General features: G+C 40.2%; 1 protein-coding gene across 1 annotated transcript in view; it reads left to right on the top strand.

Annotated features, from left to right (window-relative positions):
- The window catches only part of atrnl1b (attractin-like 1b), a 56,111-nt gene that overhangs the window by 18,382 nt on the left and 19,037 nt on the right, over window positions 1-18,692 (top strand). Inside the window, exons 19-25 of the mRNA XM_034558330.1 lie at window positions 521-658; window positions 2,853-2,946; window positions 9,711-9,763; window positions 11,351-11,445; window positions 11,690-11,768; window positions 13,659-13,816; window positions 16,629-16,690. Coding sequence (XP_034414221.1) covers window positions 521-658; window positions 2,853-2,946; window positions 9,711-9,763; window positions 11,351-11,445; window positions 11,690-11,768; window positions 13,659-13,816; window positions 16,629-16,690 — 679 coding nt within the window. The remainder of the gene's footprint in view (window positions 1-520; window positions 659-2,852; window positions 2,947-9,710; window positions 9,764-11,350; window positions 11,446-11,689; window positions 11,769-13,658; window positions 13,817-16,628; window positions 16,691-18,692) is intronic.

Genomic DNA, 18,692 nt, shown 5'->3' with positions numbered 1-18,692 from the left:
AATATGTATTTTAAATAGGAAACGGAAATCTAGGTTCATTAAATGTTGCAGCCATTAAAATTATTTTAATAGGCAAGTCTACTTAATTAGTATGACAGGCACAGGCTACTGACAGCTCTTATGGGGCCGTTGCTTTTCCAGAAAGCAACAACAACAACAACCCATAGGTGTACATTTTGTTGGGCTGGTGTCACATTCTAGCTGTTCGGTAACGACAGGGAGCATTATCAAAATTATGGTGCGACTTGGACATAAACTATTAGAAACAAGCTCGCAGAAGAATGGAGAGGCTTGTGACGGCAAGCATGTTGGCAGAAATTCACCCTTGTCGTCCCTGATCATTAAAATACAATAAAAATCCATGTCAGTCTCGCCTTTGGTTGGCTATCCAGTTTAACCAAAAATAAGGATACATTAATCAGAATCTGACATTTCATTTTCACTCCTGAATACATGGTTGAAAGGCAGAACGTTAACCCCGCAGCGCCATAAATCCATAACCGTTCTGTTTCATTCTCAGCGTGCCAGTGTAATGGCCACAGCACGTGTGTGAACGGCAGCGTGTGCGAACAGTGCCGTAACCTCACCACCGGTCCTCACTGCCAGACCTGCATGCCTGGTTACCATGGAGACCCGACCAATGGCGGCAAATGCCAGGGTGAGTGCCTCAGAAATGATGTGCTCTGCACACATGAAGACTTAATGGATTTACTTGATATCATTTTGGTGAAGCAGTCAATTGATGTAGTTTTACTGTTAACCGACTTTTAACTTTTCTTAATCATCTGTATGCATATCATTTCAGTTACATTTGAGCAAATTCATCACAAATTACATTCTCCATGTTCTTTTATTTGTACCAGAGCTGCGGTGTGCGTTAATGAAAATGAACCTCCTAGAGGAATATTAGTTACTTATTGAATTCTAATTGGTACATTGTGTGATACACATACAGCATCTTAACCAACAGAGGGCACTATTGTGTATTGATAAGAAGGTGGTGACAATTTGTCTGTCCTGTTGGATTAATGAGAATATTCCTACATATGTTGGTTTCCAAAAGTGTTAACAGAAAAACCACTAAAGGTAAAAGACATCTGGTCTCTGTTGGTTTATTTGTTGCTGTGTTAACTCAGGCTAACATACCAGACTCACCTAAGATTACCTGTGCTTTCCTGACATTAGAACAGACGTGGTGCACTGTGGGAAGTGGAGGTGAAGCTCAAGGTCAACTACAGACTTATTGTGTTTCTGTGTTTCTTCACACCCTAAAGCCCTGTTTTGTTCAAAATAGAAATGCGTCATGCATCGTAATTGTGGAAGCAGGGAGAATACACACAGACGCACACATACAGGACTCTTGAGCTTTGTGAAACATTGACAAAAATAAAGGCATGGTACAAATTCCAACACATATCCACAATGATTTAATTGTTGTACTAATTGTCAGAGTGTGGTACTTAGGTTTTTCTCTCCGAATATAAAACTGTTGTTATTGAGATTTGAATCGCACATAATGCAGATTTATTATCCGTGTCTCCCGCTCAGTGCAGAATAAATTTACTGGAGTGACTGCAAACCATAATTTATACGGCATTCGTGTTTTCAAAGGAAAATCACATAATGCTTGCCAAATTTAATGTGGGGAATGGGTGTAAACATTAAGCTGTTAGCAAAAGAACGGGCATTTAACTAAATATAAAATGACTGCATTCGATAACAGTCTCAAGGTATTAGTAAATAAATATAGATTGGCTGGTAGTAGATGAGATTTACCCACACTGGCCCCTCATGAGATATGCATAGCATTCCTGAGAAATTACATGGAGGCTATTGTTTGAACTGCCAAACTATCTCACACACACACACACACACACACACACACACACACACACACATGCGCGCATCTGGGAGCTTGATAGTCTCAGATACCATCTGTTGATGCATTGGCTATATCTGTAACCTGTAAAGTCAAACTACACATGAGCATCTGGGAAGGGAATATTCTCCTTATTCTTTCGGAGCCTGAGGACAAAATGACTCAAAGTCATTATGTGTTATTACTGCATGCAGATAGGCAGGGAATCATTACATATTCAATGTTTGTTTTACGCACACTGGGCACTTAGCCAACTCTCCAATCCAGTGTGACTTGCACAAAGTAAGTACAACTAACTCACTGTTTTGCCAGCTGTCAATAACAAGAAGTGCATGAGAAAGTGCTGTGACGCTCGGTTAAAAGCAGTCCTGTCACCTGAAATACTTTCATCGACCATCTTGGGAAAATATGCCCGAAGACGGTTCTGCACTGTGTCCACTGACCATGCTATAATACACCTCCTCATTGTTTTAAAGCTCTGTCAACTGAATACGAACAGGTCTGTTTTGTTGTCCAAGTGCAAGCCTGAAAGGCTGCCACACTAGAGGCACTGTTAAGGAGTCAATTCACACATCTATTGCCGCACTGTTTGTATTCCACACACGCACACCTAGTGCCTTGCAGGTACCGTAGTGTCCTATCTAGGGGGTGCATACTTCTCCATCGTCAGAAGCGATGTCTGTAGCCTAGCTCAGCACAAACACTGCACGCAATGGGGAAACTGCTAGTCTAGTGCTTAAAAGTGGGGGGAAACAACTGTTGTTGTTGTGGAAATTGTCGGCTTTAATGTGTCCTCAGGAGATCCGGAACTCAAAGCTTTAAACCGATGTTTGAAATCACGAACCGGGCGCAAGCACAAACACACCTCACTTATCATTTGCTTTGTTTTTGTTTGATGCTAATCAACAATGCCTGTGTTCTCTGTTTCTCTCTCTTCTCTCTTTTTCGATCTGTGTTTTGTCACCCCTTCCAGCCTGTAAGTGTAATGGTCATGCAAGTGTGTGCCAGGTGTTAACTGGCAAGTGCTTCTGCACCACCAAGGGGATCAAAGGAGACCAGTGCCAGCTGTGAGTACCACACACAAACACACGCTCACAAAACAGAAGTGACTTGCAGCTTTATAGTTTTTTTTTTTAGATGGTTGTATTCTCCAGCATGTCACAGTATGGCTTTTTATGCGAAGCACATTAATTCACGGCCATTTCACATCGTTTCCAAAAGTTCCAACCTGCAACAGAGAGGTAAAATGAGAAGGAGTGTTAATGTTCCAAAGGAAATTCACTGACTTGAGGTAGTGTCAATCAAAAGTGTGTCTCTGGGCGGCCTGTCATCCGGCCATTAATCACTTGGGATGAAGCCATGATGAAATGCTTGGGGCTATTTTAAGGGAAACCCGTTTTGACAAGTGAGACTGATACATATGGGAGGGCATTGTGTGCGGTTTGTGATATTTTGCCAAAAAGAAAAATGAATATTGGTTCCGGCGATTTCAAAATATTTATAAACAGCTTCTGTTATTAAACAGAGTATAAAACTCTCCCTGGAAATGTTAAAGAGGATATATACAGATTCATGGAGTCGGCCCCTTTGTTTGTTTGGACACAATTATTGATAACATGGCATTGCCACTAATTATAATGCATCATAATGGAAGGTAGAGACTCTGAGGAGTTTTTTTTTTCGGTTTTCTTTTCCAAAACAAATCCTCAATATTGGAGTGCTGTCTCGGATAAGACAGAAAATAATCAAATGGAAATTCAATTTGATTTTGAAGAGGGCTGACTCAATTGCATTCAAGCTATCATCGCAGCGTAATCAAACACAATTTTTAAATCGCAAAAGCTGTGATTCATACTGAATAAATGCAGACCCCGGTCTGGAAGTTGCAGCAGGAATGGATAATAACATGTTTACGAGGATTTCAGTTCTCTAAATATTTCAATGGTGGTAGCGCGATAGTCAGTGTGCACTTTAATAATAATAATACATTTTATTTGTATAGCGCTTTAAAAGGTACTCAAAGGCACTCTACATGGCAAAAACAGAAACAATGAAAGCAATTACAATATAAACACAACAATGACATAACAACTATAACTTTAGTGCACTTTATTGCGGCAGCTATGGCTCAGGAGGTAGAGCGGGTCGTCCACTAATCGGTTCGATCCCTGGTTCCTTCAGTCCACACATCAAAGTGTCCTCGGGCAAGATACTGAACCCCAAATTGCTACGTGCTTGTGTGTGAATGAGTATTAGTTTACGTCTTGATGAACAGGTGTGTAAATGTTGGCATGTAGTTTAAGGTGGTCTAAAGACTAGAAAGGCGCTATATAAATGTAATTCCATAGTGTATTTATTTAAAATAAATACTGTTTATTTTTTTATTGTCTTTATTAGTGCAGTTGGAGAATGACAGGAAAGGGGGGGTAGAGAGGGCATGACACGCAGGAATCAAATCAATTGACTTCTATAATCCAATAGCTAAATAAATGTTATGTTATTCATGTCATTTTATCATAACATGAAGGAGCAGTTTATATGTTGACTCTATCTAGTGTTGCATGGGTCTTCCTATAGAATGATGTATTGCTTGTGAATGGTGAATTATACTGAAGCTTATAAACAATTCAAAAAATTGCATCTTGAATTGCAATCGCAATATTGGATTAATAAATTGGATTACTTTCCCATATTGTTCAGCCCCTGAATCCTGAAATTGTCTGACTTTCAGTAACCCTTTTGTTTTAATTATGTAACGGTATTAATAGACTGTGAGGTCACAGTTCAAGAGCATTGATTTCTGATCACTAAGAGCTGCTCTCTTCTTCCTCATGTGGAGGACTCGGTGGTATAAAAACAGAAAACCATCAGTTGGCATTATTGGCCAGAAACTCCACCTCCAGCACAATTTCTGCTGATGCGGTGGATTCCTCTGGTGTGGGAGGACCATCTCCACTTAGCTGTCTGCTTTCCCAGTTGTGAGGAGAATGGACCCTGATGTTTTTTAATACCCTAATGCAGTAGGAGTTATGGAGAGGTCACTGGCAAACACAAATGAACACACACACACACACACACACACACACACACACACACACCATGCCTTGAGTTGTTCCTCTTTGTCTCGAAGGTCACATCCCCAAATGTCTGTAATGCTGGATAAAAGTCACATATCCATATTTTCAGGTTTTGTGATCACTACGTACTCTGTTTCATATTTCACACCGCATCTAAATTAACCTAATATATATATATATATATATATATATATATATGTGTGTGTTGAAAAGTCAGAGTTCGGACATGTTACACTGATTCTATTGAGACATCTTCTGAATAAAATGACAACGGTTTAGTCAAATACAGTCTTTAGAATGCCCTGAAAGGTACCCTGTGGAGTTTTCTTACAAATAAACTAATGCTGGGCAAAGATGAACAAATTTAATCGCATGTGTTGGTATAACTTGGTGTGCACAAGAAAATAATTCTGCAGCATTTTCATATAACTCCATGTTTATTTTTATACTGTCATACTCCTGATGGTTGATATCAACCGTAGTGATCAAATCTCTATTCAGGTGTCATGAATGTGCTGTTCTATACACTCAGTATCTGGCAATATAGTTTTTTTTTTTTTTCCCTCAGAGAAATCAAGTGCACACGGATCAATACCTGTTACACCGTGAAACGTGGTAGTGATTCTGAGTGCTGACGAACAGGAGAAGAAAGTGCATCACCTGTAGGGACTCATGGTTAAAGTTCATCTCTTGTATAATACGGCAGAGATGACGGCAAGACGAGAACCGACTATTGTGTGAAAGAACACAGGCTAGTGCTAGAGTGAAAAGGCTGGAGGAGGGTGAGACCTCTCCAAAAGCCTGCAAGCTTTTCTGTTGATTTTGACACCAAATAAATGACTCTTTGCACAAATGACAAACTGTCACATTAATTTCCGCTACCAGATGGAAAGCGGTGCAGCACAATACAGAGCAGCACTCTGATAGCAGGTGGCAAACAGTCGACTCCGTTTCCAAACCCTTGGAAATTAGAGTGCCGTATCAGAGCGGGCACCGAGCACCAGCAGGCCAATCATCATCAGCTGTTTGGAGGGAGGATGTGCCCATACTGCTCTGGAGGCCGTTTTGGGAAAGGTTTCCGCAGCCCGTTGCTGATTATTATCTTAAAAGTTAGCCAGCAACATAAACCACCAGAATATGTTGCTAATTCAGTCCCATTTGCAGGCCGTAATTAGATTAGCGTTGTCATCATCCACAACAGATATTTTAGTGGTGTCTTTTAATCTCAAAATCAAGATGCATTTTCACATTCAAACATGCCGGACTAATCACTTTTATCCGAGTGTAATCTAATTTGTGTGTGTATGTATTGACTCACAGTTGGGGTGTTCCTTTTTTTTTATAATGCAATTTCTGGTATCTCATTACATGTAATCATTGTCTTCCCAACCCCTGTCCCAACCACTCGCACCATCCCCAGCAGTAACCCTTAAACAAAGACCTCTACACAAGGGTACTCTGTCTTTTCCACAGTGTACACATCAGTACACACACACACACACACGCACATGTGTGCACGGACGCCATTAGGACCTCAAAATAATAGCAGCCGTAATGAAGCGAAGGGTGCATCAGTGCAGAATGGAATTGTTTTTGAAAACAATTGATGAGGTCCACGCTCCGTTACAGCGTGATGAGTCAAACTGCAGCGGTTAGGTAAATATTTCTTATTATAGTGCTTATTTGGATGCATGCATTATTCTGGATTATTTTTGTGCTGAAGACGGAGAGCAACTCGGGAGTGCACACATGTGTGCTTGCTCCAGCCTGCGTATGTGTGAAGGACATTGTACATGAATCGTTGCACAGTTCCTGTGTGCGTGTGTGTGTGTGTGTGTGTGTGTGTGTGCCTGTTACATCCCTGTGTGTGTGCACAAGCACAGACAAAGGCTCCAAGTTGAGTGTAGATCAAATTAAGATACAGCGGAGGGGGATTGCCTGAAGTTCAGATGTGTGCACGCATGCATGCAGGTGTAGATTAAATTAAGATACAGCGTCGGGGAGTTGCATTATACACTTCGCGATGGGCTCGTGGGTGTGTGTATGTTTTGCCATCTGCAAATGCCAGGCAACTGAAACGCCCCAGGAGTGATGCTCTGTAAGGTTCAAAAGCCTGTAGCGGCATTTGTCCCCCGTCCTTTGTACCGTGGTGAAAGAGCACTCTACCCTGTCCTTGCCTATTTAATATTAACAGTCAGAGCGCAGGGGCTGGCTCCTCCCCAGCTCGGTGTCCTGCCCCCATTAGATCATTTAGAGCACTGAAGCGTGTCCTTCAGGACATGCTGGGTAGATGTTGAGTCAGACTCCTTCCCGATCAGCTCATTTAATATTGTTAAAGCCTGTATTTACGATGCATGTACCTCCGAGTGCAGCAGCTCCAGTAAAACAACTGTTGGGGACCAGAAACAGAGCGGTGTGTGTATATAAGCTGAATCAGCCTCATTAATATTGATGATTTATTTTCTAAAACGAAATCAGAGCTCAAGTTACCACTTTATTTGGCTCCACATTCTGCTTGTATTACTCCCTGGTTGGTATTTACGGTGTTGGAACACGTCTTCACCCACATCTGACTGACAGTGTTTTTGTGTAATGTCGTCAATAGCGATGGCGTCTGGCATTATTTTTAGAGGCCGAGTCATTCACTGTAACATTACTTTCAGCCACCTCCTCCTCCTCCTCAGCGGCGTTGGTGTCTCTCAGTTGGCCCCCCCTCCCCCCTCCCCTCCCCCTCTCGCTGGGTGTCCTCTCTGACTCCTCGACACCGCCTCTGATGCTCACATTTTAACAACTCTAATTGGGTCTCTGTGAGATAAAACAACTGTGAAACGAAACGCGCGTAATAATGGGTGTCTTGTATTGTTTTAATGTCACGTTCACTTTGTTAGTGCAGTTTTAGTTCTTCTTCTCACAGCAGAGGGGTGACGTAGTTCAGAGTGAGTTGCAGCCAGTTAAAGATTGAGAGACAGTGGAGAGATGCATTAAAAAAAAAGAGGTAACAAACACTGTAATCCACTCGACCCCCCCCCCACCCCCCCCACCCCCCCGCCTTATGTTCATCCTCATTACAGGCTTTTCAGTTGATGGCACTCTGTGGAGGTTAAATTGTTTTGCTCGGCAGTCCTTCATTTTAAAGTTAGACAGTTTTGGCTTATGCCACGATATCTGTGTGAAAATTGTGTCGAGTGTTAAAACTGGAGCGTTTGATCAACACGCATGACCTCACAGGAGCCGAACAAACCCATTCACAATCGGCTATTTAACGAATGCACAGAGGAATGTCTGAGTGGAGGCTGTTTTTAGAAATGTATTAATCAAACTCTGCAGGCCATCTGAAAACGGTTCGAGACGATGTGCATCTTTTCACTGTCGAGAATCAGTTTGTGTTTGTATTTTCTATTTGGGAGGACAGTTGCGATGTTTGAGGCTTTAAAATTAGAGTGTTTGCCAACTAACAACAATGGATTGGAGGCAAATGGAACTTTAGTAATTGTCCAATTTTCACACCGCGTTTAGACCCGGGTTAGGACACTCATTAGCTTGAGTTATAGATTAGCTGGCACTGGGCTTACAGTCATTTCACACTTGCTATGAACACAAAACATGCGGGGTAATTATGGTTCATACTTTTTTTTCTTCTGGAAATGACTACTTTTTCTTTTGGCCTCTTAGTTGTCACAGTTGTGTTATCGTAACAATTTTTGTTTTGCCTCACTAGGTCTTTAAAGGAGAAATCAAACTGTATATTTCTTCCCCGTTAAAGGCCATTAGTGTCCTCTTATTACTGTGTGCTTCATGTAAAATGAATATGTGTAACAGTGAAAAAGAGTTTGTAAAATGCATCTGAAGTAGATTTATCAGAACGGACTCATTTTAATTTTTTAGTGAAAGAAAGGTTTGGCATATAATTATATTAAATGTACTACAGAGTGGACTGCCTCGTTTCCATGCAGATGTAAAGAGTCATTAACGTAGATCAGTTCAGTTTTGTTCTTTACCAACATTGGATTTTTTTTCAGGCTTTATTCAGAATAAGGTTTTGTTTTCATTCTAATTGTTTGTCACACTGGTAAAGAGATATTCTGCACTTGAGACGATTTGGATGCACATAACTTTAACAAGACGATAAATCGCAGGGAGAATGACGAGTAACGAGACGATCATTTTACAATCCAGGTAAACGAGTCGTGCGCCGCGAGAGTTGTGAAGACGTCCGCCCCGAGCTCAGATTATCAAGTCTGAATCCTAAACCTTTAGAGTTAATGAACATGACTAAATTAAACTCGCCCTGAGCTCTTTCTAACCTCGTATGACGTTTGCATTCCCAGCTCGCTACCTGGATATCTCTGGCGCTTGAATGAGCAGTCTTATCTGATCGCTTTCCTTAAAAAGGATTCACCTTTGATTGGTGTTTATTCTTGATTTGGCTTTCACATATCAGTTTAGGATTATAGATCTCAAATAATCAAATCGGAAATCATTTACATAAATTGTGCCGCTTGCTCCAAGGTCTTTACGGGATTAAATTTGGTACATAACTTTTAAGGTGCTACATCAAGTGTGTTGCATGGCTGTGTGCTGCTTTGATAAACAAAAGTAGAAAAAGAAAAGAGAACTAATTAACTTCTGCAAACTCTGATTATTTGCTCTTTGTCAGAAGTAAGAGACTTGATGAGGAGTTAAATGCACTCGGCTCTCAATCTGTTCGCACTCTTCTTCATCTTGTTCTCTCCTCTCTGTTTTCTTCACCGCAGATGTGACTCAGAAAACCGTTACCTTGGCAATCCACTCAGAGGAACCTGTTACTGTGAGTAATTCTGCACTAGGCAGACACACACACACACACACACACACACACACACACACACACACACACACACTATTCCCCCCCTCCACTTCCACTCTTTCGCTCAGGGCAGATGGAGCATCTTAGCACGGTGGCACCAGGGGCTCTTGTTCAGTGACAGAATGACTTGTCGTGGAAAATGTCAAGTGCATCAGAAGGAGTGAGTGATTGAGCTAATCAAGGAGACGGAGGAGTAAAGACTCTCCACTTGTCTACTCACTCCCTCCATCACCCACCTACTCATTAATTTAGAAAGTTGACTAAATGTTCGTTTGACGTGAGTGTGAAGCACACATGCATCAAGGTGAGTGATGCATCGGCAGCCAGGGGGCCCAGTGTCCCTGTGCATCCTGTACCGTGTTTGTGCGCCATGTGTTTATTTGCATGATGTGGCGTCCTTCACGGTGCTGCAGTGTATCTCTCTCTTTCGACATTCTGCCACTGACAACAGAGCCTTTGCCAAGTTTTTGTCCCTTTTTTTAAAAAAAAAAAAAAAAAAAAAAATGTTTTATTATAAATGCCACAGCCAGCGCAATGAGGGGAAGATGGGAACTAAAAGCCTGGAGCTTGCTTTAACCTCTGCACGTCAATGGGACTTTCTCTTGAGCTCTGTTACGCAGTATTGTAAACATGACCCCCCCCCCCCCCCGACTATCTGAAAGGCCACATGGATTAAGATGATGCACTCATTGTGACATTATCCAGCCTCTCCACAGTGTGTGCCATTAGTTGACCTCTCACTTCTGCTATCCCCCAAACTGTTTGCTCAACTAAAGAGCCGCTTGACTATCGCATGCATACATACCCACTCAAATTGTCACATAAGTGACCGATGTTAAGCATTAAAAGGTCAACAATGCAGACCGCCTAGATCTCTAATATTTAATGTTGAAACGGGATCACTTAGCCTTTGGCACAATTTGTCAGATCTCGACCAAATTATGTGCAACCGATTGGTCCGGAGTGTGAGTAAGAAAACATTTGAATCCACTCTGTTGTATTTATACAGGTCGGATGAATAATAATAATAATAATAATAATTCCCACTGGAACTACAGCCATCGACTGCCCCATTACTTTCAAACTAAAAAAATAAACATCCACGGCAGATTGAGGATGCAGTCCAAAATCAGTATTTAGTGAACTGAATGAATTATGTGCCCACTATTAATGAGTCATTTGATACTTTATTAATCGCTGCAGGGGGATTTTCGGAGCTCAGGGTCAGGTATTCCTACTTCTCTGCTTGATGAGAAAATTGTAGCCCCTGATTGCTGACATGGATTTGATTACAGACATTTCGATTTCACTTGTCTCCGTCCTTCAGTCTATCGCTTAGAAGGTTTTTTTTGTCACTTTGCGTACGTCTCTCTATATATTTACGCTGCCACAGCAGTCTCTCGTATTCAGCTACAGGTGGAAGCTCATATTGTCTTCATTCTTCAGAAAGTTTCCACTAATTAGTATTATTATTATTATGTTCAGTGTTCTGTCGAATGATATGAAAGGATATGAGACCTGTCTTTCCTGTCTGATTTTACAAAATAGACAATCTCCTGATCGACTACCAATTCACCTTCAGTCTCATCCAAGAAGATGATAATCACTACACTGCCATCAACTTCATGGCCTCACCTGAGCAGGTAACTATCTCGTCATACTGTGCCACATTTAACACTGATGGTCCTTTTCCTATCAAGTCCCACAAGGAGTCTGGAGAACTCCATCAATTGTTCAAGGCTCCCTGACTCCTTGTTGAATTTCATAACCTCTTCAAAATATCTCTGCTATCATGATGTACTTCACTATACGACGCTCCTGTCTGTCTGATATTATCAGTTTATCTTATATTTAACTACATTAACGTGTTATGTTCTTCACCTGAAGGCGAACAAGAACTTGGATATGTCCATTAATGCATCCAACAACTTCAACCTCAACATCACCTGGTCGGTGGGATCAACAGGTACTTTTACTTGACTTGGCAGTTCATGTATTGTGTACTAAAAACACCTTCTATTTGACAGAGACCGTGCTCATGTTAAATATACATTAATTCCAATCTTAATAATAATAATAATAATAATACATTTGTTTTATAAGGCGCCTTTCAAGGCACTCAAGGTCGGTGTTTACCGAATGATCAGTGCATTTCTTAGAAAGTTTAGTTTTAAATGAACTTCTTCTGCACACATCGATGCTATTTGTGACCTAAGACATTTGTTAGGTGTAGATTTATCAAACGTTGAAAGGTCAGCGGAGCAGATATTGACAATCTCAGAATATGTCTAGACCTCCTGCATCATTCGCCACTAATGCACAAAGTGATATCCAGTTGGTTTGTCCCAAGCATGAATAAAGTAATACGGTAATAAAAAATATACCTATTGCAAATGTAAGCACCTGCTTCCACAATATTCACAGACATAATGAAATATACTGTTTAAATAGACCTAAAATAACAATCAGTCAAAAATAATATATATTTTTAAATTGTATTTAAAGACAAACTATTTCCCATGACGTTGTTAATTAGTTTTTTTTTTTTTTTGCTTAACTGCCATCTGGGATGTCTGAATCTTTAGATATTGAATTTCTGATGAAGGTAATTTGGCTTTTCTTTTGACATTTTTCTCTATTACAATAATAATGTAGTCAGTTGGTATAACGGCTATAGCAGGAACAATACAAATGTAATGTACCTGCTCTTGTTAGTGTGCACTGTGTCCCTTTGAGTGGGTATTAGAGGTCCCCTGATGAAAGACACCGAAGGACACTGCAGTGGTCCAGTGCCCCCCACCCCCACCCCCCCTCCCCATCCTCCTCTCAAGTCACCTGCCACTCTCTCCCTCCCCACAACACTGACATTTTCTGACCACTAAATTACGTTAACCTCCCGCACCCACCTTTGACACTTTAACCTTTTTGCGGAGCGCCGTCATTAATATTTGAAGTCGGGTCCCTTTTCCCCCCACAAAGATATTGTGTCTCAGAAGGAACGGGAGCCTCTCCACAATCGACAAGAGCGTTGAGGCGCCTTTGGGTGGGAGGAGGAGGAGGGTGATTTCAATTAAGATAAACGTGCTCACGTAGCCACACTCAAGCTGTCATTTTCAGTTCTTTTGTTTCAGGGCTGTGGGTTGGAATGTCAATGCTGAGCACCGACTGCCACAAGGAAGAAAAAGAAATGACTTGAAACATTTAGATAGACGGAAAATAGACCTTTATAAATAGACGGCGGTTGGAGATGACTTTGTTTTTATTTCATGATGGGTATTTAGAATTTTTTTAATAAAAAAGACACTCCAAAGTTTACTTCAGTTTGGACAATATTTAATTTTAATGAGTGGAACAACCAGTTTTGGGGTGTAAAATGAAACAAATCCCCTCTCATGAATTCTGAACATTAATGGACACAAACAAGTATTTATAATAATATAGTAATATAATAATACTTGATCTGTGCAGAGTTTGTTGCCTTCATGCATTCACCCCAAGGGCATTAAATGCTACTTTCTAGGTCTCCGATATACTAAATGCAGGAGCTGATGGCGGTGTTATGGATTCACATGATGACTGTGCGAACATGACTCTGTCATGACCTTTCGAGCTGTGCTTTTTCTCCCACTCCCATTTAACTATAACATTTGGACGGCATGTATAATTACAAAATAAAGCTCTGCTCAGTTTTAGGGCAACCAAAAAGAAGTGTAATGCACTTCAAACAATGATAATAATTATTGCTTATGAGACCTTTGCTTGATAAACCCATTAATGGATTCATAATGATATGTTGCAGCCGGTGCAGCTCTTTCCATCACTGTCAATGCTAAACGTGAACTCTTTGTCCCAACAGCTGGAACCATTTCTGGAGAGGAGGTGCCCATCGTGTCCAAAACTAACATCAAGGAATACAGAGACAGTTTCTCCTGTGAGAAGTTCACCTTCAGGAGCAACCCAAATATTACCTTTTACGTCTACGTCAGTAACTTCTCATGGCCCATCAAGATCCAGGTAAAGACTGAGTTTATGAAGCCGATGACACAGCGATCTGATTTTGTCTTTGCTTTTGAAATTGCTCCGTCGATATACAGTATGTATACAGGGTCATACCAGTGATTGAGAATTGATCCTACATACACAGAACATGAAGAGAGCAGTGCGGCCTCTGCAGATGCAGGGCTTGTTGATGCTGCGGCTCAGGGTGATTCCAAGTGCACTTTATTCTAATTACACATTTAATGAGCGATGGTTAGCGTTCATATAGCTGCACAGCTGTTTTTTTTTTTTTTAAGCTGGCAAAAGCAAAGCACCGTTTAACCTTTCATTTCCCTCTTTCTGAATGGAGGAGATTGAGGCTTTGATGTGGTGGATGTGGCGAGAATACAACATTGTGAAAAATAAATGCCATTTGCTGTCAGTTGTTCTGGCTTTGCAGGAAAACGACAATTACGGTTTTGTCCAAAAATATTCTCTGTTTAGTCTCGGAATGAATGATAATGGTTCTCCATTGTCTGCAGGATGTGTTTAATATAGGCACTTGTTTGCTTACAACTTGGTGTTAATAAAGTGTAGGTATAGATGATGTCGGCCAAAAAATAAATGAAAGCAATTCAGTTTGCAACAATTGTATTGCTAAAAATGTACGTTTCAGTGAGACACTTTCCCCTTTTGCTAATTAGCCCACTTCCAAGTATTGATTTTTATATTTGTTGTGGGCGTCTCCTTCACAAGGTAGGTGATTGGAGCACGGTATGGCGATGATATCTTTGGGGTCAGTCCAACTGTGGAGGTGGCCCGGTAATAGTTTTCTATTAGATTTCCTGGCCAGCAGTCACTTATTTATTATGGACTGGCCTGAGCTGTTAAAGCAAATGGCTTTTGTAACATGATAAGGTCTCTCTTTCCTTTGCTTGCCTTTATGATGTAGAGGTGAGAGCGTAACTGGATAAGATAAAGCAGAATTTGAGACTGCACTCATTTTTACGGTCTTTGCCTGTAAAATAAGCACTTTAAATGTGTTCTAAAGACAGATCTTGAGCTCAGACTTTTCCATGACATCATTATGCGTTAGTATAATTGTTCCCCAAAAGGACTGTTCAATATAATACAACTCTGTAATGGATGTACATTCTCAAATGAGGCCATTGATCGTCTCAGACAGATGAATTGAAATTAACCCCAACTATATTGCTTTGACCTCATATGTGAAAACAGAGCCGTCCTACTAGCTAAAAAAGCCACCAAAATATCTGTGTCCTTTTTGAGTCATGTTAGCCATGTCAGTGAGCATCTCATCTCGGATCAGTGATTCTTATTTTCTAGCTAAAACAAGTTGGGAAAAGTCAAAGATGGTCCAGTGAAAACTCTGTCTGGCCACATAACCTTACATACGTCTTCTGCTAAAGCCAAATATTCAACTTAACAGCTTGTCAATTACTAATAACTGACATATGTCATACTATGTCAGTGTATATATAGCATCCTATGTGCTGAATAACCAAAATAAGTACTCCTCTGAATGTCTGCCTCATCCTCATCCAAAACATCATACATTATGCAAACGTTACACCTCTAAAAGCACAATCTGTGCTCTATTACCCAACCCTCCGGGCTGCTGCAGATGACGTTGTGTTTGTTCTTTGAGAACAAAATGCCTTCAACGCATCTCCAGTAGATAATGACGTGTCTCTATGATGAGGTCTATCAGATGTGATATAGCTGCAAGGACTGTGTCATCCCTCTTTTAATGAAGGCAAAATATATTTCTGATACATTTTTCACTGGTAATGCTGCTGACATAAATACACTAATCAGCTATCGAAGAGATGCATGTTATTATAACTCAACAGCAGATTCGTTGTTTCATCCCTTTAGTCAATGGAAGAAAATGCAGGAACATAATTATTATAAATCTAGATAAGTCTGTATTTTTCATCTCTGGGCTCAAGTCCTTAAATAAGTACTGAAGAGGATTAGGGCCACATGTGAACATTTTAAATCCGAATCTTGAGAATAGTCAAAACTCAAATAAATTAGTCACAAATGCCCCTTATCGTCATCAGGCTCCCTGGCTCAGAATACATCATATTTGAGTCGATTTCTTAAAATGTATCGTTATGAAAAGAATTGTAATAATTGAGGGAAAGGAATCATTTTTCACGAGTTGTCTCCAAACATATTGTTTTTTTTAAATAATCTTTTTCCACTTTATACAAACAGACATTTTTTACCACAAGCAGAAGCTATTACAAACAAAAATCCCCTCAGTGACCTTTTAGCAGGTCCTTTCTGCCCCTATTGCAGACTTAAACTGTCAACACAATGTAACAGATGAAATCTCAATTAAGTGATTCTTGTATCGAATTAGATTATTTTTAATAACCGAAAACGCATCATTTATATTCAGTATGTTGTTTTACATCAATGTTCATTTCATGTTGGCAGGTAAATATTCGAAGATTATTGTAATATAAAATTCATATCATGAAAATATACTTCAAGTACTGATTCTGCAGAATGGCCTGTCTCAGAATAATGTTTACTATGTTATTGAATAATCGTTATTGATGCATTAATGTATTGATCTCTTTAATGTCGCAGTTGGTAAAGGCTCATTTTGATTAATTTATATACTGTTGGGTTGCTTGTGAATATCCCCTTGTGGTTCAATTAAATGTTATCATAACTCATGATATTCTTACTACAGAATGTAATAACTGTAAATCACTGTCTCATGGCTTATTGCTTAATTTTGATATGACTGCACTGGTATTTCTTTCAGATTTTTGTTGTCATTTCTCAATCTCGTCTCTCTCTCAAACAGATTGCCTTTTCCCAACACAACAGTATCATGGACCTGGTCCAGTTCTTTGTGACATTTTTCAGGTAAGTGAGTCAAATATGCACACGCGTCTTAAATACACGCACTCTGTCATTTGTTTTAGCTCCTCGACAGTCAAGAAGCATCATCCAGCATTTGATCCACCACCTCTTCATTTTTTGCCCCTGGCTCTCAGGCTTATTGAGTTACTTGAGCCTGTTCTGGTAACTGAGTACATGTAAATACTACTTGTGTCTTCAAGGCAGCAATTTTCCTTTTTCCCCAAGTGGCAGATGAAGCATTATTTAAATGGTTGCATATTGTTCTGTTAGTGCCATCTCAGAGGAAGGGATCGGCCATCAAGATATGAGGGGCTCCTAATGATTTTTCATCCTGAGAGCTGTGATAGAATTTCTTTTCTCATTGAAATATTTAAAATGAGTACATATAAGTTGTCTCAAAAGCACCACACAGTCTGAATACATTGAGGATGCGAGTATAATTGGAAATTGTACGCTCTAAGTTAGGCATTTGAAAAAAGAGATCAACATTGAATCTGCTCTAAAGGAGTTCCTTCACAGCGCTTTGGTTATTTTAATCGTGCCCAATAAGTGGTGGGTGAGTTAAGCTGGTTTCAATCATTACATCAGTGTCATCGGTGGGGATGAAGTTTTACTCTCATAGTTACTGACCATGGTGCAGTATGTGTTTGTTCAATTTATTTCGAGGTGTGCTCCCGATCGACTAACATATTATATTATCTGTGTAGCTGTCAAGGTGGGAATATAAGACAGCCTTTGCCCAAGGCACCTGCCCATCACGGCCCAGCCCACAATAACTTTCCAGAAAAGCTGTCACACAATCGGTTATCTTTTGCCTCCATCCGATCAAATTACAGTCGAATAGCCGAATTCAGGAATTGTTGGAAGGACAGAGCTTATTTTATCTAAAAATGTTGCTGGCAGCTACTTACATCATTTGCAGAGGAAACCATTTTTAAAAAGGGTTCACAATCGGGGCACAGTAAAAAAAAACAGTTTGGGTCTGTTTAAAAAGCCTAATGCTAAACAATGCCAATAGCACTGTACTCCTGTCTAATGGAAAAAAAGGTTTGAATAGTATTTACAAAACACAAATTCCTTTATATATTGATTAATCAATTGATCTCAAATTTGAACAGTGCAATCCAGCACATAGCTTTTCCTATTTGCCAGCCTCATGTTGCGCCTCATTTCCCATCAGTATGCACATTTTGTTTATTTTTCCCCCCACATGGTCGTGCATGTTATACTTATTCTATCGAGTGTTTTCTGCATCCTTACTCTCACTGACCCATAAACATAGTGAAGTGAAATGCCCTGATGCATTCGCATGCAGTTGTGACTGTCTGTGTGTGCGCATGTCTGCGTGTGTGTGTGTGTGTGTGTGTGCACATGGTAGGGAGGCTTGGAGGGGATGAACCTGCGGGAAACATAATCAACCTGATGACAAAAATGTCATATCACCCCACAGGGTTTCTCGACCTCCTTGTATGAGAGAAAGAGAGAGTAGAAATGACAGGAACAAGCACCATTTTCTCCTTCTGTTGTTTTCTCCTTGTTTATTCAAATATCGCCTCACCCTTTTTCACTACCAGCCATACAGAAGTGTTTTTTCCTCCCCTTCTTCGTTGCCTCTTCATCTTCGTGACTTCATAAACAATATTTACTTGCAAAGCGCTGCCTAAGTTGTAATCTAATTTGAGGCCGACTGTTCTAATTTATACTAATGAACCCCTCCAGTCACATCTGTATGTTTGTACACCGCATATTTCAGTGTATACACATGCACATTAGTGTTGCTATGCGTTTACAGCATATATGTGCAAGCAGTAGAATTATTAAGAGGCATGCTCGTTATTTATGTATCATCAAACTGCATATATACAATGGGTAAGGTCAAATGACATGAAGCAAAACTAAATGTTTGTAATGTGTGTATATATGCCGTTTTAAAGGGCCTTTTAAAGGCCTCCCAAAGGCTTGTGTTTCACATTTTTACTTGCATGTTTAATCCTACAATAAATAA

This window comes from Cyclopterus lumpus, chromosome 19 (genome assembly GCF_009769545.1).
Source record: "Cyclopterus lumpus isolate fCycLum1 chromosome 19, fCycLum1.pri, whole genome shotgun sequence".
In the NCBI taxonomy this organism is placed as follows: Eukaryota; Metazoa; Chordata; class Actinopteri; order Perciformes; family Cyclopteridae; genus Cyclopterus; species Cyclopterus lumpus.
Note: the sequence above shows the minus strand (reverse complement) of the source record. Positions and strands in the feature narration are given on the sequence as shown.